Below are 22,640 nucleotides of genomic sequence, written 5' to 3'. Positions count from 1 at the left end.
AGGGAGGGTTGTCTCCATGAGGAAAGTGGGTTTTCACAGCCTGCTGCCTGCCAGATTTAATGCTGTGACCTACCAAGACATGCTTCCCAGTGTTTTAGAAGCAGGCAGGAGAAACACAAGCCATGGCATATACACAAAGCAACTCCTTCCAGCTCAGTGACAGTTCCTGAATAAGAATGTAAAAGTATTTGAAAGGCACCACTTGATCAAAAATCACTGGCCATTCTGAGTGCCTGACTTCACCAGTCTTCAGAAAAATATTAAACACACTTGCCTTAACAAATTGACTTTCTAGTAGTAGTCTGAAAACTTGAGGACCCCAAATAACACTACTTGTTGAAAACCACACACTTGTTCACTGACACATCTGAAGGTAAACATGGCTCAACTGTTTCAGAAATGAACTGGAACAAAGTAATTTGAAAGCAAGTAATAGAGCATGAAAAATAAAATCCAAATTTCCCTTTAAGCCAAAGTAGACTAACTTGTCTGTTTTTCTTGACCATAGAAATGATTTTTAAAGCTCTTTTATTCTGAAACTGGAAAGGAACAGTTAACATGGTCAGATTATCAGAGTCCCACAGTTCTTTCACTTTTATGAGTTCAGTGAAAACTGCATGAATGTGAGTGGTCAAGTGCTTAATTTAGTGAAATACCAAGTTTCATGTTACTTCAAAACTCCCAGCCTGTGCTGGGCTGAGTGGCATTGGATTTATGGGAGTTATTTTTCTGTCCTGAAAAAATACCACATGCTGCTTGGGGGCAGAAGGGTGTCAGAGTCCAAAAGGTGCTTAGACAGTGCTCTGTCATGTTGTCCCCTACTGCTTTACCTGCTGCTACTACATCAACGCATCTGTGTACTCACTTAGAAGTTTCCTCTGAAAGAAATCTCATTATGGGTGAACAGCTACTGTCATGTGTTTTACTTCATCAGCCCAACACATAGGCAAGATATTTTGTATTTGATTGGTTGGAGGCAAGCTTTTCTATGATTTGATAATTAAAATTAACTGAATAGTTAAAGCTCTGACAAGAAAAAAAACCACCAGTCTGCATGTGTTCTATTAAAAGCGTAAGTATCAACCTCCAGGATGATGCAAGCGCTCTATGAAGCCACACACACAGGCCTCCAGAATTAAAGCACACCTCTGTAGTTTCCCAAACCAGAAAGGACAAGAAGGGTTTGCATTTCAATACCCCCTTTTCTAGGGAGGATCCTCGACCAGAAATTATCTGCCCAGATCTCATCTGTAGAAAGGGAAAGAACAGTATCTCTGTTGATCAGAAGCACTGTGTATAAGTTTGTCAATTATCCAGGAGTGTTCTAACCTCAGAACTTTTCACCACAGAATTCAGTATTAAGTTTGAATTTCTATCACTGAGACTTCATTCAGTCTCTGGGGATAAAAGAAAAAAAAAAAACCCAATTATGTTCTGTGTCTAGAATCTTGATGCCTTGAACTCAGAGGACTCCTCTGAACCAAGAGCAGATGTATTTGCTCTACTGGATAGATTTCTTCAATGCAAATGAACCAACACTTAACTAGTCAAAAGGTTTGATGCCAAATTCAAGTAATGTTGTACAGCTGCAATGCACCCACTGTTCCTAATGGTACTGAGTGATAAAATCTCCAGGCCTCACTAGTTTTGACAAATTATTTCCTTTTAGCAGTAAGTGAAGGGCCCAAAGACATGAAATCTAACACACATGCTTGCATACACACGTGCACTGTCCACATGTTCTGAGATCGGTCTGTGCCACAAACTCGAGCTAAAACATCAAGATGTAACAAGAACCACTGCCCTTACTGTCCTAATGCAACATGAAATCATGTTTTCTAGGGGGAAAAAAACCAAACATACACCCTTGCACTCCTCAGTTTCCAAATCAGATGCAGGGCTAAGGAACAAAAGGACTCCACGTGGCAAGCAAGAAACTGAAATATTTATTCACAGCATGTCTGATGCTGAGTGAATTTTGGCAAGAACATATTTCCCAAGGATTTCTCAGCTATTGTCAGAATTTAAGAAAGAAACACCCATCATTCTGCAAGAAAACTTTGCCTTCCTGCTTTTTCTAATTAACAAGGACTCCCCACATCTAAGGAGTACAAAGGAATGAGTATTGCTTTTGATTGTATTTGGCTTTTGCTGCTGAATGTTTGGAGAGGGGAAGATAAAAAAAAAGGAATTTTAATAAACAAGAAATTCTCTTGTAGACAAATGGTGAAATACTCAAGAAAACCAGCACAATGAAGCAAAGGAAAAGGAACAGGTGAAGGTAGCAGTGAAGTAACATATTCCTCTCCTGTGTAGAACTGAATTGAAGCAATGCTGTTCAACTTGGCACTGGCAGAGCCAGGGTGAGTCTCTCGTACCTGGAGATGAATAGCAGCAGCAGTCCATTACCGCATGTTTTATTCTCCAGTGCTGTGGAATTGGGATTCAGCTGTCGAAACAGCATTAGAGAACTGCTGAAGTAAAGTATCCACTTCCTCCTAATGAATAGCCTTGCTGGAATACAGCTTTTGTGTTTTAAGAATAAACATATGGAGGTTTTTTTCTTATGCCAAAGCTTTCTGTATTGATCAGTGAAAGTACTGCAGGAAGTGGTGACAGTGGGGGAATCATGCTGATGTCTGAGCAGCTTCTTATCTCCTCACACTCAGCAGATGTGGAGGAGCTCCTCAGCATCCTCATAAATCTCTAGTGAGTGAGAGGGAAAGTGAGGGGACAAGAAATGACAAAGGGAAGGATGAGAAATAAAAGATTCCCAAGGTCGGGGGTAAACGTGCATAAATGCAGCTGAAGGAAGTTGGCAAACAGTCACAGTTCTCCATCTTCATACCTCTTCAGAGAGCTGATGTATGGACAGCAGCAGTGGTGCTGCCACCTGTTCTTCGCTCAGAGCCCCTGTAATGCTTGTCTGCCACAATACCCATAAGAAATGAGCTGGCTAAGAAATCCAGCTCCATCCCAGCCTCTTCACTCCATCACAGTCCTCACACAGGAACTGTTATCTAAACAAGTCTGTGCCCAAATCTCCTGAGGCTGTGTCTGCATGGCTGGATGAAGAGAGACCTGGGGATTTTGCTCTCCTTGCTTGGAGACATCCAGGCACATGCTATGTTTGACAGAACTCAGAGATGTTTTTTATGTGGGCAACTAATACTCACAGTAAATATCAGCAGGAGAGAGTCCCAAGAGCACTGCTGAGGGCTCTAAGCTCTTACCCATCAGGCTATAAAGTGACTTCTAATTCAAATGGGAGGGATATTGTTCCCACAAGGAACGAATTATGTAACAGATAAGTACTCTGCAGCTCTAAAACCCTCTCTAGTTTTTTTTTTTTCTTTTCTTTTTTAATACACTGCTGTCAGGGAGTAAGTAGGCTACTGGGTCAGGTGGATCCAGGGGCTGCTCCACAGGTTGGTTCTCCTGAGGACCACAGCACTACCAAACCCAGGGTGCAAGGCTCTTACATTCTAACAAGTTTTCTACATCCCTAGAGATACTACATTTTCAGCTGATCACCTCACCACAGATTATGTCACTACACCTATCACAGAACCTGACATTTTCTGGGATAACACTTCCTTTAAACATAACACTTGTAATACAGCAAAGGAGATTTTTCTGTCACTGACTAGTGAGAGGAATGAATGCAGCTCCACAGCTTGAGCTCGAATGCTACTGTAAATTCATTAGTTATACCTCATTTAGACCACTGTGAAATAATTACGTAAAACCTCTCACACAGTACTTTAAAACCTTTAAATATTCTTTACAACCAAGCAGCAAGAGCAATTTCACAAAGGTAATTTTCATAAATATCATTGTAAACTATATGAGGGACTGCTGTAATTACCTTTTGCATGCCAGCATGAGAAATGTCTTGCCACAACTATTTGTAAGCCTCTAAATGATCTGGCACAAACTTGCTTAAAAGAACAAATTTATTTTCAGTTCAGATGTCCATTCATAGACCAGTAGGTCAAACACCAATAAATGTGTTTGTTCAAACACCAATAAATGTGTCTGTTTATAAAAACAGCAGGCTCAGTTCTGGAATGTGTGGTGCTCATGTTGGCACAAACAGTGACTAATTCCCCACAATTACCCAACCAGTACAAGAAAATCTAAATCAAAACGAAGAAAATATAATTTTCTTTGTGTCTCTCGTTGCTCTGAGTGTTTTAAATGAATGAAAAATGACTCACCTAACAAGTCAAAAAGCTCAAAAAATCCTGCTTCCTACTGCAGCAATCATGGTGGCTATCACCATGAGCTTAGTAAAGACCAAAAGGAACAAGATAGACATAACACACCCTGACTGTATTCATAACAGATGGGACTGGTGAGGATGGTAGGCAGGGCCAACCTTTCCCAAATACTAGATGAGAATGGAGACAGGCCAGGACAGAGGTATTGTGTGTTACCAGGTGTCTTTGCAGGAAGAGGCTCAGCGGTGCAGGAATGAGAACAAAAGCACCATAGCATTTTTGAATGGTGTCAGGTAATAACTGAAAGTAGGTTGGATGGCTCATCTCCTCCTACCTTAAATTAATGGCATGTCTGCATAGCACACTGCCAGATGCCCTTGAAGTGCCCTTAACTGATCCTGTCTCATCTCCTCCCGGAGAAAGGGCAGACACAGCTGCATGTCTTGCTGAAGTAGAGATGGCTCAGGGCTGTCATTCATACCATATCTTATCTTTGGCATAAGGAGATGGGCAAAGTCAAAATATTGCAGTTGCAGCTTTATGATAATCATCAGTCCTCCATTCTCCTGACAATTGCAGCAAGACCTTTTTTTTGCATTCTGTATTTGTAAGTGTCAGCGCAAGAAAATACTGCTGTTATTTTGAAGGTGTTCTCACTTTAAACCCCAAGTCACTGTCAAGGTGTCCATACCCAGTTACCTTGTTTGTTGATGAAGAATAGGGCTGACCCTGTGAAGATGACCACTTAGAAATACGAGAAACAGCAAGCATTTTGGGATGGGTCTTAGCTATTTCCGAAACTCCACTTTCCACAGACCAACTGGGGATGTGTAAAATCTCTTTTCCCCACTCTCAGCCCAGGGTGAGGGCAGAACACAGTGGTAGACAGGCCTAAATTCAGTAGCAACACACACTTCCCTTCCTGAGCAGTCCCTAAGAATAAATCAAGCTCTTTCCGCTTTCACAGTCCTGGTTACAAACGAGAGACTTCTGATCTCTGGCATAATGTTTTAATTCACAGTGACACTGAACTCAGTAGCAGACAAACCTATGGACTCACTCAAGGCAGATAGCCTCTAGATGGTTGTTTGGGAACTTGTTTGTTTGCATGATGGTTTAAGGACAGAAACTGATGATCTAAGAGGTGATAAAGATAGAAAAAATGAGGAGGATGAGGTAGATTAAAATAGTGAAATAAAGCATAATCTAATTAAAGGAAACACAAGTTGGACTTTCCACCTATTTTGTCACTACACCCATCCTGTAGCTGGTAGCACTGAGCATCCTCTAAGGAAGGTGGGTTCAAAGGTCACACTATGACTAGGAATGAGTGGAAACCACAGCGTGCAGTATTTATATACATACACAGTGGGAGAGAGAGGGAGATTATGAGGATGTCCTACAGAGAAACAATCTTTAGTGTTAAGAGACTGTCCAGAGGAGAGACTTGTTGCCATGGTCTTCCAAGACCCCAGCCTCCTACAGTTTTCACAGGACCTCATACAGCAAACAGAATCCCATGCCAAGATGCTGTGATCCCACACCTATTCCTTTCAAGGTGGACATTCCTGAGTTATAATAGAGCCCCTGCTCCAATTGCTCACATTTGCTGTAGAGGCTCCGTCCAACCTATAAAAATGTCTTCTTGTAAGTGTTGCATGTTTCCCAAATGTTATTTATATCATACTTTCTACAAAAATATGTTACCAGAAAGTGATCTTCTATAGAGAAGCTGGAAAATCAGGGATGAGCACGAACCTGTGGGGATCATCAGGGTCACAGTTTGGTAGAAAGTTAGTGACAGCTTCTGCCACTTCTTCATTTAACAGCACATCCCAGAGCCCATCAGTAGCAAGGATCAGAACATCATCTGGCCCATGCTCATACTGCAGGAGATCATAGACTCTCACCTAAAAGAAAAAAACCCAAGAGACATTCATGAAGGAGGCAATTGTCAGACCTGTTCATGAAACTGCTGAGTTTGGCTGTGAGTTTATCAGGTTTCAGCCAGGGCACTGAAATACCTCCCATGGCATTGCTGGAGTCTGTCTCCAATTCAGCCCTCCACACAGCAATCCTTCCTGCTGCAGCTCAGCATGGCTCAGGTGCTAACTGCAGCCGGGATGGATGCAAGCATTCTGAAACCAGGCTCTAAAGCCCTGTGCTGCCTGATGCCAAAAGCACTTGAAGCCTCCCCCACCCGGCAGCCTGGCTTCAGTGCATGAGGCTCCTCCCCAGCATTGGCAGGACTAGCTGTATGGAAGCTGAATAATTTATTTGATGAATTTTTGATATTTTATAAAATATTCACAAATAATTGTTTTCACTATTTGTCCAGATCCATTTAAGTCTGCCAGATTGCATGTTTGGAAATGCCTGTGTGACAGCCAGAATTGCGTTCACTTTTCTAAACCTGAGGCAGCTGCTGAACTCACGAGTTTTGCCTGAGCAAGTGAGTGGTTTCATGAAATGCAGAAAAACTGCTCAGTCTCATGTATCTGTTAGGATTTCAGTAGCTACAGACCGATTCAAGATCTGCACAAAAGTGAAGCTTTTTTGCACTATTAAAATACCCACTGGCTTCAACTCATCTGTCTGCAGCCCCAGTCAGGCTGACCACTGCTGGCATCTCTTAACATCCTGCCTTTAAAACAACTTCCTCTGCCCTCTTCCCAGAGAAGCTGGGAGTGGCAGAGGCAGTCATGGTGGGGGTTGCTGCGAGGCCATCAGCTGAGCCAGAATACCAGCAAAGGCCATAGAAAGTGTTTTAAAACAAGCCTTTAGTTTGGTGTAACTCCCCTTCCAGCACACTCCAGTTGAGAAATGCCTGCAATTTCCAGGTTGTGATGGGGAGCCATTAGGAAGGACCCACAGAGAACTTCCATTTCCACAGCAACAACCACAACTTGAAAGAACTGTAACAGCCATGGTAAGGCAGACAGGAGGAAAGCATCACTTATACTGAAATTCAGAAACGGTGCACCTCATCATGCACCCTGCTCCAGTCTTGGACTCCACTAACAGCGCAGTTAGTCAGGACAAGCACTTGGCATAACAAGAAAATATGAGCTGTTTTATTCTCCCTCATGGTGCACTCTTCCCTTAGGAGCCATGGAGCAGGCAGGCAATGCACATAAAATGCCTAGACCTTTTAATGTAATGATGCTTTTATGGGACTTCAACCAGTACCAGAGGAAAAAAAAGATTTAAAAAAATCACCTAGACCTGATGCTAATCCTTACCAGCTCGCCTTTCACTCAAAAGCACAAGAAGGTCATTTGTAAAATGTAACCTTCACTTCATTATCTAAGGTAGCAGCTGAATAAGGACTTTGGAGAGGATTAAATTCAAAGGAAGATACTCTCTTCATTAGAGTGTATCTGCTTATTTAGACTTGAGTGGGAATATAGAAAAGACCCCTATATGCAGCACACCTCTCATCTCAAGCTCATTGCACAGAAATCAGAAGCTGTCATAGTCCCTGTCTTCCAGAATTTAGTTCAGCCTTAACAGCCCACTGTTTTCTGAGCTGCAACTCAGAAATCACTGGGGTGTGGAGGGTAAGTTAGCCAACACAACCATCAATACGCAGCACATGTTCTGGTCAGATCTCTTGGGGACCAGCAAATACTTGAGAAAGCATCAGAGTTAATGCTCAAGGATGCACTCAGCACCAAGCCCCTGGTAGGGCTAACCAAGCTTCAAACATCTGTGCTGGGAAAAGCACATCCCAATCCAGGCAAAGGACATATTATACCATAGGGGCCTTTTTTGCAGCTGAGGTGGGGTAGAAGGTGGGAAAGCAAAACCATGCATCACTGATTGGAATCCTCCTGAAATGAACCATTTTGTCTGGTGCTCTGAGGAGCAGCACTGGGACGGATGAGAAACTTTTCAAAGCTACCTGCAGCCAGTCCGTGGGTCAAAATGCAAGAGCAACACCAAGAAGAGATCACTTTACCAAGAATATGTTTTGTTTTAGGGGAACAGAAAAAAAATGCAATTACTGGGGTTTTTTGTGTAATCTAGGAAGAAGGGTACTTCCTAAAAGGTCAAGCTTTGTGAACTGGGCACCTCCAGCAGAAAGGCATATGTTGAGAAGAAACTAGATGTCAGAAGAGATGCAGAGAACAGTGGGGTGTTAGGCCAGTCCCTAGACTAAGGAAAAGAGAGTGCCAAGGTTACAGGAGACAAGCTTGGGGCAATTCGAGGTAAGATTGTTGCATACAAGGACTAGTTGGACATGCAACAAAACGTTCACTGAAACGCAGTTTTGTCTGCCTCGCAGTTACCTTAAGTCCTTTCTTTGTGTCTTGCCTTGTATTTCTTAAATACAGCTGTAGGTACCCCTGATATGTTGCTGACAAAAATGAGTTAGAGCTGTCCAGTCTATTGCAGGGTGAAGTTATGTTCACACACCACCTTGTCCAGGTGCAGAAAGTAACCAGCTCCTAACCCTTCATTTTTCTGCCAGCAGCTTTCTTGTAGTTCTTACTTGGGTTAATGAGGGTCTCTTGCAGTAGCGCCCTGTGCCTTCAGCTGGACACGGAGCAGTGTGACAGCAGAGCTCCTGGAGGCACACAGGCTCGGCAGCACCACCAAAGCACGTGGAACAGCAGCTCAGCCCAGCAGGGCTCACGGAACACCCACCCCACACACATCTCACGCTGTGCAGCACCCACGGCACACTCCACACTGTACAGAAAAGGTGAGAGAGTATGATATGCCACAGTTTTGAAATATGAGGAGACAAGCAGGGAATTACCTAAGTGCCTGCAACAGCAATGAACCCTACAGCCCTGTAAATCTTATGCGACCAAAAGCAGCTCAATGATTGCAATGAAAATGACTATTTTGTTTTATTTTTTAAAATTCCAGAGTAAACCCTCTCAATGACTGCCTCTTTCCTGTAGCTGTATTTCAGGAAAGTAAACAGTGAGGTTTAAGGAACATTCTGTCTGTAACACAAGTTTGTGCAAAGCTGCTCTGTAAAGCAGCATTGCAGAACCTTGCTCCTGCAGGTGAGAGCTGGCCAGACAATGACCGGCAGTGCAGAGGTTTCCTCAACTAGTGCAGCACCCTCAACAAATTTCCTAACAATGCCATCTTGGATCTTCTATCTTTCCCTTGTGAATCACTGCTTCTGCAGCCAGACATAAATCCTGAGAGTGCCCCACAGAACTTGTGTCCTCGGCCTCCCGTGCTGTCCTGAGAGCCTTCTCAGCAACTCCCTCCAGCCTACCAGCCCCTTCTGTGCTGCCCAGGTAGTGTTTCTCACTCTTTAAATTAATCTCTCTGGAGTATCACAGCTGCCCTGAAAGGAGCCCAGTTTGGTCATCATGCTTCTTCCATCTGCTGATGTCTTATTGATGTAAAGCAGCTGACCTGTTAACTAGCTGAACTTGACATTAGCAACCAGAAAATCTAAAAACTGCAAGGAACCTCAGCAGCACAGCCAGCCATGAAGCCACGACCATAAGCACTGGGTTACCCTTACATCCTATAGATAGGATAATACTAGTTAACCTGACTAGTACTTACAGATCTGCTGACAGGTAACAGGGCATACACACCACTAGAGCCCACAGTCACACATCTTTCTGAATGTGCATTATGCAGTTTGTCAATTAACGTCTTTCATCCAGGTATTTGTGCCTCATATTACATATTACCTACATGCAGTCAAGAGCATTGAGAAAACCACTCTGGGCAAGCAATGAACAAACAGGTGAGCTGGTTTTTATTTACATTTCAAAAAGATCTACCCACTGGACAAACCCTGCCTTTGGCTGCTGCAAAGGACGTCAGCCCTGTGAAGGCGCTGTGCCCTGTTCACCAGGTTTGTTTTTAAGAGGCAGCCAACAAAAGTCCCTGTGGCTGGAAAACCGCTCACAACAGAGTGACATGTGAGCCTGCAGCCACCTGAGGTGCTCCTCAGCAGCAGGCCTCAGGGGAATTCCAGCTAAACAACAGCCTGCATTCACTCGCCTGCACTATTGATCAACCCAGCTACTTCAATAAATAAAGCCCTTTCTTAATTGTATCATCCCTTTTATGTGCAGTGTTATCCAGTGCAGCTTTGCTGGCAAATGATGAGATCTTTCAATACCACCCTCCAAGTAATTTATATGTAAATAATAAAAAGTGGGTCCCAACACTGTCCCCTGCAGCATTCACCAATTAATCTCCTTTTAGCTTTTTACTGCCACCCTTTGTTTCCTGCCCATTAGCCAGTTTCCAGTAGACTGTGCCAACTTTCCACTTAGTCTGTAGCTTCATATCTTTTATATTAATAACTTGTGATGCAGAACGGTTTCTCAAATGTTTTCTGAGAAATCAAAGTGCTCATGCAAGAGCATCTGCTGCATTTATTATTATTTTTTAATTCTCTTGTAGACACAATCTCAAGGACCTGAAGCCACTAAGGTGTGATGTTTGCTTCCTAAAGCCACCTTGACTCCCTTTGATCGCACTGTACTTCTCTATGTATCTGCCTTACTCGTTCCTTTCGATGGCGTAATTCCTGAGGATTTCTCCAGAAGGCAGATGTGAATCTAAAGTGATCTCTCTGGACATATTTGTGGAGTTGTCAGAAAGATTTTACTAACACAATGGAACAAGAAAAATTCTTCTTCATTATCCTTCTTATCATTTGCTGTGGTGGCTGGCTTTTAGTTCATTGCTGGCAAAGGCCAATGCTGCCATCAGATCCACACCTTTCCCCACCAAATAGCTGAGCTGCCATTCAAAAAATTTCAGGATGAAATTCTGCTTTTCATCTGCAACAAGGTGGCTCTTGCTAAGCTTTGAAAAGCAGAATTTCCTGCTGAAAGCTTTCAAATTGACTGTTCCATTATGAAAAATAAATATTTAATTCCATGCCAGAGAGCCTCAGCCATGGCTTGCCTGCTTTGTGCTACTTCAGTTGATTATGAGAGGTTCAAATCTCTAGAGCTCACCAACCTGCAGAAGTCCTCCAAATCTGGTCTCATAACAGCTGAGCCACTGAATACTGATTACATTCGTCAGTCTTGGCTGCATGACTTCTCCTCCCATAGCCTGGCACTGTATCAAAGTATCATTTCACACCACCCTCAAATTACTATTATATGCCTATTTCTGGATGTAGTCTCAGGGATGTTTACCTTCCTTGAGCTAAATTTTGGTGGATATGACATAGAAGAGCTTTGTCACGCTGGAAGTAAATTGTTCTGAAAACTCACCACACTGCCCCTTACTTGAGAAAGGACACGGTAATTATGGCACAGAAAGAGAAGCCAGAGGACTTGGATCCTCCCTCTGTCACAACCCACTCTGCACTTTAATTTCCTGAGCCTCCCCTTTTCCAGGTCTAGAAACCACACATTGTGCTTCTCTACCTCTATATAAACAATTCAAAATCCAATGCTGCACAGGGACCAAATATGACTGCTGCTTGATGCCACTGCCTTTGCTTCCAAGTGCCAAGCCTCCCAGATGGCAGAATAAAGATGTTGTTTCTTAATGCTGGTTTCTGTGCAAGGTGCGCTGCCGATGTTTGGACAGAACAAGTCAGGGAAAAACATGAGTTAAAGCACTGGGGCTCTCTCTAGGAAGAGAAGGAAGAGATGATTAAGAGGAGGAGGTGCAATGGAACGCAAGCTAGAGCATATGCTACTTCCTAATAATACTCAGGGGTTTTTTTGCCAGTATCTCTAAATTCAGGTGGCTGGTGCTCTGTCTTTCCTCCTCCTGCCCTCATACATTTCTGCCGAATTTAGCTGTGAAGAAGATGTGGAAACAAAGCCAGTTTTGCTTCCCTTTTGCAAAGCAGTTAAGAGATCCCAAAACGTGGCTAGCATATGAACTGGATGTCATATTCCAGAATTTGAACACGTACAGACACATTCCCCACACATCAGAAAAGCCCATGAGAAGCTTTGGTTTATAGACACACACAAATACTGCAGCAGCAATTGGCAGAGATGATACTGCTGGGATGCTGTGCTGCAGCCATTACGTATCCCAGAAACACTGGGTCTCAGCATGCCAGAAAGAAAAATAAATAGGTAGAATTGCATCATTTTTCTGGCATTAAACAAATCCATCACAGTGATGAGGGCAGAGCTCTTGCCTGCCGGGCTGAGGAGAAAAAGAGCAGGTCTCAAGTGAGGGACACCACACATTCAAAGGGGGAGAGGGGGAAGTACACAATTGAGAGCAAGGAAACGTGAAGAAGGGGCTGTCTGTAGAGCTCCCTCTTTTCTTCAGGGCTGGAATCTCTTAGCACTTCTTTAATTTTTATTTTTCTAATTGGAATTTTAATACATAATTTTTATATAATAAATATATGTAAATTTTATATCTCTGTTTATAGGCACAGAGGCAAGAAGAGACCACACTGCCACTCTGTGGAGTAAGCCAGACTGCCTTTAGTCGTGGTGGTGCATCCTTCCTCCCTGCCCCTCCTCGGGCCACTATGATCTCAGAAATGCTGTCAGGCCTTGGCCTTGATGAACAGCATCTGGGCTGAGCTCCTCTTGAGCTTATCAGAAACACCGTCTGCTCCCAGGAACCTGTGCTGTCTAACGAGCTCCTGTTTTTTCGAACGGCCTTGGAAATTTATTCTTACCTGAATAACAACCCAAATGGAACAACATTATAACAAAGTTATCAAACTTTCAGAAAAAGTTACCAATCCAAATTGCAGCCAGAACGGTAAATTACTGTGACTAAAGCCAACTTTCTTGCAACCCTATAAACAGTGGTTCCAAGTGAGACCCTTTGAGCTCTCCTGGACCACAGCAGCCTGTGTACATACTCTTTTAGGCCTGAGTATGTATGAGTGTGAATATGCTATAGCAAAGGTACTAGGAATGTTGCTGTCTTAGATTCTTAAATATGTTAGATTCGTAAGTAAGTTAAGCCTATAAGTCAGTTACTGCTGTGCTTATAGTAAAGTCTATAGAATCTTTTGTTTAAACAATTTCGTTAAATTGTTTAAATTCAGCTATTAGTTAAGTGTTGTTAAAACCTTTAGTCAAGTAGTCAAGTCTGGGGATAAGTTTGACAAGGGGGTCTACTCTGAACCTTGTGACTCAACAGAAGGGTCTCCCTTACTCCTTTTTATCCTTACTCTTTCCCTTATCCTTAACCTTTTTTGTCCCCAGCCCCCACATAGATAATTTTTGGTTGACTTTAGTTTTAGATTGATTGACTTTAGATTTCAGTCCAATTTTTTCTCTGTGTGCTTCAACCATCTAGTAAGTAGTAGAGTGAACCCTGCCAACAAACTGTTGTGCTTTCATTTTAATATTAAACCTGCTTTTGCTGATACCTTTGCTGATGATTCTTTGAGAAACCTGAAACACTCATTCATGACAAATTGGCCTTAGAGATGTTCCATGCAAGGTTAATTTAATAATTTGGTTCCTTCCTAGCAGTATGATGTTATTTGTGTGTTTTCTCTCATACTGCCATGGCAAGTGATAAATTCAAGGTCAAATACTGGGTATAGTTAAAACTTTGGCAATCCAGTTGACAATGGACAGTTTTCAGCATTTGGGCCATGGAAGCAAAGCTGCCTCTTTTTGTGCTGTCATCAGATGGTTTGCCCTTGCTTAATATTTTATGGAAAATATGTGACATCTGTTCCTTGACATAGTAACAGAAATGCAGTTACAGTGGGAGAAAAAAAAGCAAGGCTTGCATGTTCCTTGTTAACAAATACATTCAAATCCCTTTGGAAGGCTTGATATCCTTCACTGCAAGGTCTCCAGTGGTCAAAAACTGGGTGGAACTGCTTGTGATGAGGCAATTCAAAATGAAGGAGGCATTTAAAACTACCCTTAACCCAAATACCCCATAATCTCCTCGTTACACCATCATTTGGGAATGCACACTCTCATTATTTGGTGTTTGCACAAAACTATCAAAAGAGTTAAGAACTGAAGGTTAAGGGGCAGACAGATGGAAGCATAAAGTACCCTTCCTATGGCTCTTGGCATTTTCCTGCTTAAGAGTTGATCTGGTATCCTCTGTATAATGCAGGGCATTACACTGCTGGGGAGACATCCCTTCTGCAGTACACAGATTTACGTCTTCTGTGAAGGCAGCATGATCTAGGCCTTGACAGGAGTTGGAGCATGTGAAGGTGGGAGGAGAGATGGGCATCTGTCACACTGAATGGCAAGGCTACAGGATAACCATAGAACAGGGAGTGAGAAGGAATCAGTGCTCTGCAGGGATGTGGAGCAATCAGAGCAAGGGCATGCACTTAGGGAATTTAGAATCTACTATGAACTTAGTTCCTACTATGTGGATGTTACTATTGTGCTGCACCTTTGGAAACAGCAGCATGTTACCTGGACTGGACCACAATCAGAATGGATGATTTGAGAAGAACAAATAAACACACTAAGTAAATTTATTTCCCTCCCACAAATCAGACAGTTGAACCTTGGCTGTTTTACCTCAGGAGAAGAGGACAGGAAAGGTTTGATGTATATATTGGAGTCGTGCACTTTCAGGTCATGATCTCCCAGTCCTCGGGTCACTCCAATTGTTGCCATAACCCGAGCCTGCAAAAAAAGAAAAGCAATGGGATAAAATCTTGTTACATGGACTGTGTCAATAGGGAATGAGATAACATTCTTAATCTGTAACTGCTACAGTTAGGGATTTCTCTCCCAGAAACTCTAGACTTAACATAGCTAATCAACGTCAAAGCTTTTCACACTCGTGCCATCTCCATTTTTTTCCTTATTTTAAGCTTTGTTTTCATCCACATCCTACTCAGTCACCATCTCTAAGGTACTGGGACTATGGAAACCTAACTCAGTCACCTCACTGTCCACACCAGTCTGTGAGAGCATTCCTTCAGCAAATTATACTGTTAGTATAGGTTTTATAAAGAGGATAAGGAGCTTAATTCCTCACATAAGGTATCTGTGGCACCTTCCTTTTGGCATATTGTTGTGTATTCCCTTCACCAGGGAAAAGTGCCGAAGGCCACCCTAAATTGCTGAACACACAGGTGACAGCAGCACTGACCACAGTGCTCTCTTCTAGGGAGAGTCACTCTACAGCAGGTCTGCAGTTCTCCCATGTCTACCCCGTCCTTCCCCCAGCACCTTCCTCTGTGGCATGAGTGGGGTCCCAAGAGATTCTGGGCTCTCCTTCATTAAAGCTTCTCTAAGACTGACCAGGCATTCAGCCTCCCAGGGACACCTGCTCTCTGTGCTGGGCAGATCACTTTCCCCGAACTCGAGCTTAGCCACAGCAGCTTCTGAGCAAGGGAGCTCAGCATCAAAAACAGTGAGCAACTGACTCAGAATCATTTTGCCTCAGTAACTCCTGGCTTCATAGGGCCATAAGAAAGTAAATGAAAAAGATGTGCATGAAACATTTTGCAAATAATTATAAACCTAACCAAATTCACAGATAAGCTGCAGGTCTGAACCTTCAAAACATGGACTAATTTTGAAAAGTGTCTATTTTTGCATTGAGGTAAGAACCTAATGCAGCAGGAAAGCACTATTTAGAAACACAGCAAGCATACCAATATCAGCAAACTGACACCACTGCATCCTTATATTGATCCTACTGCTGCATCCAGCTAAGCTTGCTGGGACCAACACTAATGATCTCACTGTTCTTAATCACAGAGCTGAAAACAAAGTATACCAAACAGAACAGTGTTTCTCCCTTTCAACTATCAGCTGTCACACATCAGCAAAATTCAACGGGGAGTTCACATACACTAACTGAAGAAGATACCTGACAAATCCTGCCCTGATCCCCCCCTTTCCTAAATTAGAGTTTTGCATCTCAGAGCACTATTAAATATCTTCCTGCTTTGTTCTAGTTATATTTTACAATGAAACAGGAACATTTAAAGTAAATTACTTCAGACAGTCTCATTGTAGCCTATTTACAATGAAAGAAAAACAAAAGCGAACTAAACAACAAATGACTATGTTTGTTGTAAAATGCTTTCTAGTATGTTGAGCTCCCCCCACCACCCCCCAGACATGAGAGTGATTTATGACAGAACCAAGATATTCTTTCAAGCTGTCAAAACGATAAAATAAAGAGATACTGAGTGGAAAACACTGGACTGCCACGGGCTAAACTGAGTGGTAAACAGCACAGAATTCCTTCTTCCTTTGGTCTGAGGAAAGCAAACATGCCCACCTTCTTGCCTTCTCCATATATAAGGGGAAACTTCAAGTCATCTTCCTCAATGGTTTTGTATGCCCTGTGGGGGGAGGACAAACAACATTTATGAAGCTTGCACTCAATTAGTGACCCAGTGCCCTGAAACAAGCAGCTGTGATTTCAAAAAAGGGGGAAAAAAAAAAGATTATTTTTCCTAGGGACTCTGTCTTTGAACCAAGATGGAAATTTCTTTTCCTGCAGGAAGGTTTTCTGTAAATAATTATCCATTTCACCAAAAGGAAAAGTGAAGATGAGAAAATATCTAACATGACAGGCTGCTCCTGTAATATCTAACATAACTGATTGCAGAGAAAGAGGTGAGCTGGAATAACATCCTAATTAGTTAAGATATTGTTGGATATGACCAGCTATACCATAATACAGTGTCATAAAAAAATGCAAATTCAACCAAATAAAAAAGACTCAAACAAAACAACCCCAAACCCATTAAGAAACTAACCAATGCCTAGATTCACACTGTTAATGTGAAACGTGAGCAACAACAGGACATGTACAGATGGTGTAAAACAGCTTTCTGATCCTGTTCTCACCCTCCAGGACCGCAGAAACCAAGACAAGCTTCACGTGCTGAAGTCTTAGGCTATTTAGTGCTCACTTGACGTTGGCTGCAACAGTCAAGGTTGTCAGAGGTTTCACATTTCACAGCAGCTTTCTCATGGACAAGAGACAAGAGAAGTAAATGCTCATGCTCTGATTCTGTTTACCGCATGCCTGCATACTCTACCTTTTACACATCCAGCTGTTGACACTGATGAGGCAAAAAGGTTAGCAATTTTGCCAGTGAGAAATAAAAAAAAAAACAACAGAAGATGACAGTCATTCTCATAAGCTGTAGAGTCCTGTGGTTTGTATAATACATGCTTGAGCTCAGGTGCTGGGGTACCTTTTTGGCTAAGGTACGTTGCCCCAGAGGGGCATGCTTCCTGTCATACAAAATCATCCTTCCTCAGCCTTTCCCGGCATGTTGTGCTTCCCTCCTGGCCCATCCATGCCCTAAGCCCTCGGGCTGATACCAAAAGCACCCCGAGTGCACAAAACGGGAGGGGGAGGGAAGGTGCTGGGCAGGTCCCCTGCCAGCCACTGCCAGCCCCTGCTGTGTAGCTCTCCAGCTCTCTGGGATGGCTGCCTGAGCTCCAGGGAGTCACATGGGATGAAGTTTAAGCAATGTTAAGGCTGTGACCTAAACCAGCAGGATATTAAAAATTAAGGGTGAAATCCTGTATTGTAATCAAACTGCCCCCTGCTTCACCAAAATACGGCACAGGCCTGGGATCAATAAATGGTGCTGTGTATGTTGCATCACCCAGGCAAGCCTTGGACTTACTGAGAGTTGCATAGACATTTAAGCCCTGCCTTTACATTTCCCAGTAATCACAGGAAGGGATCATATTAGGGCTTTGGAGGTAAGGGAAGTATCAACAAAAAAGAGAAAAGCAACCAAAATGCATAGAAGAAACAGTAGTGGAGGACTTCTCTCCCATACTACAAAACATTACTATGTATGACATCCCAAAATGAAACTAGGTGAGGTTTGCAAATTACAGAGGGTCCTTCATGTAGTCAAGAATATCTTAGAATATATAACCATAATATTTGGCCATCTGTCTAAGAGACAATACAGTGAAGGCATTCAAATGGCATTCTGTACTGGGGAGGGCAAATAAATTAGCTCTTAACCCAGACAAAAAGACACAAATTACTACAAGTTGCCAGCATGATAATACTGCCCTGATGTTTAAATCCTGAAATAGCATTTAGTTGGGAAGGAGGAGTCAGTCATGCATTTTGCTCTTGTTCCTTCCTTTATTTCCAACAAATACCTCTGCCTCACTCACTAACTTGGATATCCTGGTTTGAATGTAGAGCAAAAATTGTACCGTTTCTGACTACTCGTGAACAGCTTCCAAATGGACCTACAGTACTGGAAGCCCTGGGAAAACATCCCTGAGGAGTCCGAGCTATGCCTTGCATAGCGCCAGTTGTGCTCTGACACCAAGAAAATGGGTATCAGCTGAGTCCATTGTGGGCATCAGTCAAATGACTAATCAAGCCACAAGCCTAAGAAGACAACCATTAGTACTGGCTGTTCACACTGTTGTACATATTTGTTAAAATAGCAAACAAAACTAAGATGATGTGACTTAACTACTTGCAGCCCCATTTTTAAAGGAAAAAACAAGCCCATTCTTTACACACAGACTATATTATCTGCAAGGTAACTGCAAATATTTAAGACCAAAGCCCTCCCTTTACACTACACTGTAAGTTGACAAAAACAGGGACCAAGCTTTTTTCCCTCTCTCCTCTTCCTCCTTATATTCTCCAGCACAACACCTCACACTGACTGTGCTTTAGGAAGAAGGGAAAAAAGTATAATTTAGGCCAGTGTCCTTCCAAAGAATGGTCCCCACTGCTGAATCCAGCTTCTTTTATGGAACCATTACAAAAACCACTGTCCCTCAGGCCTTCAACTGTGACACCACAGTATAAGAACATTGGGGGAGGCCATGTTCCAAGGGCTACAGCTAACTTGTTCCATCAGCAGATTACGGAGAGCAGCTGGCTAGCCTGTGACCTCCTGAAGCCGTGCAACTAAGTGAGGGAGCCCCAGAGAGCTACAGTGATTTATTTTGTGGTTTCTCAAAGCCTGTCACCTCTTGGGCTTAGAACTTGGGTGTCAAACTCATCTCAAATGTGCTTTTACTGTTGATGTAGCTATTGCCTGAAAAATTATCAGCACTTAAAAGACAATGCTCAGAACTGCAACCACAGCAGCGGAGGTAGCACAGACACACTGAAAAGCAACCTGAGACACTTTAGAAAAGTACCTATATCCTGCGTTACTAGAGAAACAGAATTAATAATATACTAGTGTGTGGTTTGCTGCGAGAGAAGCATGAAGCACAGCTTTTCAGCTAACAACTCAGCAACTGCACTGGGCAGACGGAAAGAAGATATGAAGTTCATTTTAATTTATGCCCTGTGAAACCTCCCGTATTTTGTATGTGGGTTTATTTCACACAGACTACAACCTTCTGGACTATTTCTCTTGATTTTATGTAATAAAGTTGCATTTATACTTCTGTCTACTGTATATAAAGATATAATATGGCAGTAGGTATATCAAACACAGACATACAGAGAACTTGAGGGGGTGGTTTGGCTCTCTTAGTGCCAGCACGGCCTTATTCAGCCCTCTGTGTAATTCAGCCCAGCTCACTGTTTTAACAACACAGCATTGCAACCCTCCCCTCTTCCTGTCTTCCTTGTCCACATCCCAGGAGGTTTTGGTGGCCACTAGGGCATGACAAGAAAGGTTATAAAGACAAGGCAATGCTATTGCTTCCAGATCTGAGTGAGCCTAAAGCTTGTTAAGTACTTTTGCCACGTAAGCCTCTATTTTTCCAAATGGAAAAACAGGGGGAGCAGTGGGAAGTAGAAAAGGCAAGCTCATGCCCAGCTAGATCTGGCTGCATTTTTTTCAGTTAACTTCGTTTCTTCTTTTCATTTCAAAAGAATTATGAAATGCTACTGCTGTCCAAAAATACTGAACTAGGCCTTGACATATGTACCACCCACAAAGTTACATTTGGACTCAGGATCAACATTTTGGAAAACTGGGCCAAATCGCACCAGGAGCCAAAAGAGATGTCAGAACAAAAGAACTAGGACTGACATGATGTTACTCATATGCTAACTGGAATCTGCTCTAAATTCACGGTGAAAAAATAACCAAGAGCTACTAAATGCACAACACAATCTACAGAACAAGTTTCTTACAGTGCTGAGGTCATTAGCAGTGCTTTAGCACTCTTTAAATAAAAGATTATCAAAGTTACCTACATATTGCTGGGTCAGAACTTGAAAAACCAGTCAGCTCCCATATGCAAATTTAAGAGCCAAAATCCTAGATAATGTCTTACATGTGTTATGAGTTCTCCTGCCATAGAAGTTGTTCTTAAAATTGGCCTTCTGAAAGCACATTCAAATTCACATAAGAGCAAAAGTTCATGACTAAAACCAAAATCCACATTCCAGTTCATTTCATGGCAAACTGTGTAAGGTTACTGGTCATGAAAAGCATTGTGTTGGCATCCCCAGGCACAACAGATGGTGTTGAAAACACAATCTACCTCTACCCTGACCTGGAAGGTTCAGTTTTGTGCATGACAGGGGAATCCAGACTGTGTTCTGCTTTTTCATGGCACTTGGTTTTAGAAAGTTTGTCTGTGTTTCACATCTCTGCTTGTGACACCTAATAGTAAACTGAGAATTAAACCTAAGGAAGAGCAAAGAAAATCATCATCAAAGGGCTTTAGCTTGAAGCATAGAATAAACCTACTTCTGGCCAGCAACCAAGAGAAAGTACTACTGCTTCACAGAAGTCCTAGTTCATACTGAGTACAAGGCTAAAGGCATCTCGGAGACAGGTCTGTAGATTGTGTGTATTTCTAGCATTGCTTTGCTACCACTCTAAAAAACCCCAAACCTAGGGTATCCCCATACACCCTCCACCTGCCCCTACTCTCGTCCCCACCCAAAATAACCCAACTCACAACAAAACTACCCCAGATATCCAAACAACCTCCTTCTCAAGCTCAACTTTCTTTGGTCATACCAACAGAAAATCACATATTAATATCTGAGCAACACAAAACTTTCTTTTTTTTCCCTCCCACACAAGTAATCAGTGGAATGGAGCTCACCCTTTGGGTAACAGCTTAAATCACCAGTCCAAAAGGAACTGTTCATCTGTACTGTCTGTTGAACTACAGGTATCTAACCAGTGTAAAGAGCATGCTTACTATCAAGAAGAAAAGATGTGCAGTGCAGGTTAGGCACAGAGCCACTGAAAATTATACAACTTATGTCTCAACTCAGCCATAATCTTAAAAATGTCCTTACACTTGTGCTTCTGCAGAGTCAGGATCTTTAAATCCAGACAGCACTGTCTGATACTAAGTACCCTCTAGATAGGTTAGCTCTAAAGTTCAGTGTCTCAGTATCGTTCCCCTATTGCTCATCTGACACACAGTTTAATGAAACAAAATTACAATAAACAAAGATAATTAAAGCACACAAACTATAGCAGTGTTTGTTAAGAGAAAAGATGATGGCAAAGCCAAATCAATTAAAGACTGATGCACAAGCACATGTGCACAAAATTGTTTCTAGGGGAAGATCTACCCTAACCAAGATAATCTCACAGGCCTTCTTTCAAGTAAAGAGGAAAACACACAAGTTTTAAAACACTCATTATTACCAGAAAATTCAGAAACACCTTTTTATGAACCTGAAAGTATATAATGCTTCATTTCGTAAATCCCAGTTCTGTCTACCAATCTACAAATCAAAAAAATATAACGTATCTCAGCTTGACTTGTACACATATATGATCTCTGGTTTGGTCAAATCAGACTAGTTTGTGAGCCTTGGACCTCCAGGGAGCCTTCACTGCTGTGTACAGTCCTAAGACGGAGTGTGGACTTCAGAGAGCACCAGCACCATATATTCCTGTGGAAGTAATTCCTAAGCAAAATGAACTATCCATCTTGGCCAGCCTAGTTTAAAGACTCAAGCACCAGAATCTTTTCAGGCATTTCCTGGAATGTGGCTGACTTTTTAGTCTATTCACCTCTAATGGAGCATTAAAAGAAAGTGGTAGAAGAAAAGTTAGGGACAGGATTGTCAAGCATCTCAAGTATTTAGAGAAGTCCTTGACCAAAAAAGGATAAATCAGGGAAAAAAATTATGAAGATATTTAAAAGCAATCTCCCTTACTGCTTTTGTGCTCAGGAGGCTGGGAGGGACAGAGCAAGAGTATTGCAAGTGCTCTCATTCACAGCTTGTGAGCTGTTGAGCTTCCACTAGTGAGTGACAGAACCTGTGTGCAGATACTGCAGCTGCACATCAAGCAGGTTCACCTTCTACAATAGACTCAGCAGGCCGAGTCTTTCTTTTTTTGCCCCAGTGAACTTGCTGCCTTAAACACTTCGTAAAATTTCATTTCTTCTACTCTTAAAAGACAAACAGGAAGGTTTGTCAGCAATTTACTCTGGAGATAGAGGGGTAAGGGAAGTGGGCTGTTAACGCTCTATGGGCTGAGTGCACTGGAGTGCACTCTGATGGAAACACCATTTGTAAATCTGTATTTTGCCGTATTTCTTGTTAAAAGGATGTTTTGAGGCAGATGGGAGA

General features: G+C 42.4%; 1 protein-coding gene across 2 annotated transcripts in view; it reads right to left on the bottom strand.

Moving 5' to 3' along the window:
• Positions 1-22,640, bottom strand: part of PPM1H (protein phosphatase, Mg2+/Mn2+ dependent 1H) — a 133,789-nt gene that overhangs the window by 5,150 nt on the left and 105,999 nt on the right. The window contains exons 7-10 of one of the 2 annotated variants that reach the window (XR_004239575.1): positions 16,398-16,461; positions 14,675-14,782; positions 5,982-6,133; positions 74-166 (exon numbers count right to left, since the gene is read on the bottom strand). Coding sequence is in view for 1 of the 2 variants with exons in the window: in XM_032105532.1 (XP_031961423.1) it covers positions 5,982-6,133; positions 14,675-14,782; positions 16,398-16,461 (324 nt within the window). In the remaining variant the exon portion in view is untranslated. The remainder of the gene's footprint in view (positions 1-73; positions 167-5,981; positions 6,134-14,674; positions 14,783-16,397; positions 16,462-22,640) is intronic. The other variant, XM_032105532.1, reaches the window with a different exon arrangement.

The sequence above is a fragment of the Corvus moneduloides genome, chromosome 4 (genome assembly GCF_009650955.1).
Source record: "Corvus moneduloides isolate bCorMon1 chromosome 4, bCorMon1.pri, whole genome shotgun sequence".
Classification (NCBI taxonomy): Eukaryota; Metazoa; Chordata; class Aves; order Passeriformes; family Corvidae; genus Corvus; species Corvus moneduloides.
The sequence above is the reverse complement of the archived record's forward strand: the minus strand, read 5'-3'. Positions and strand labels throughout refer to the sequence as shown.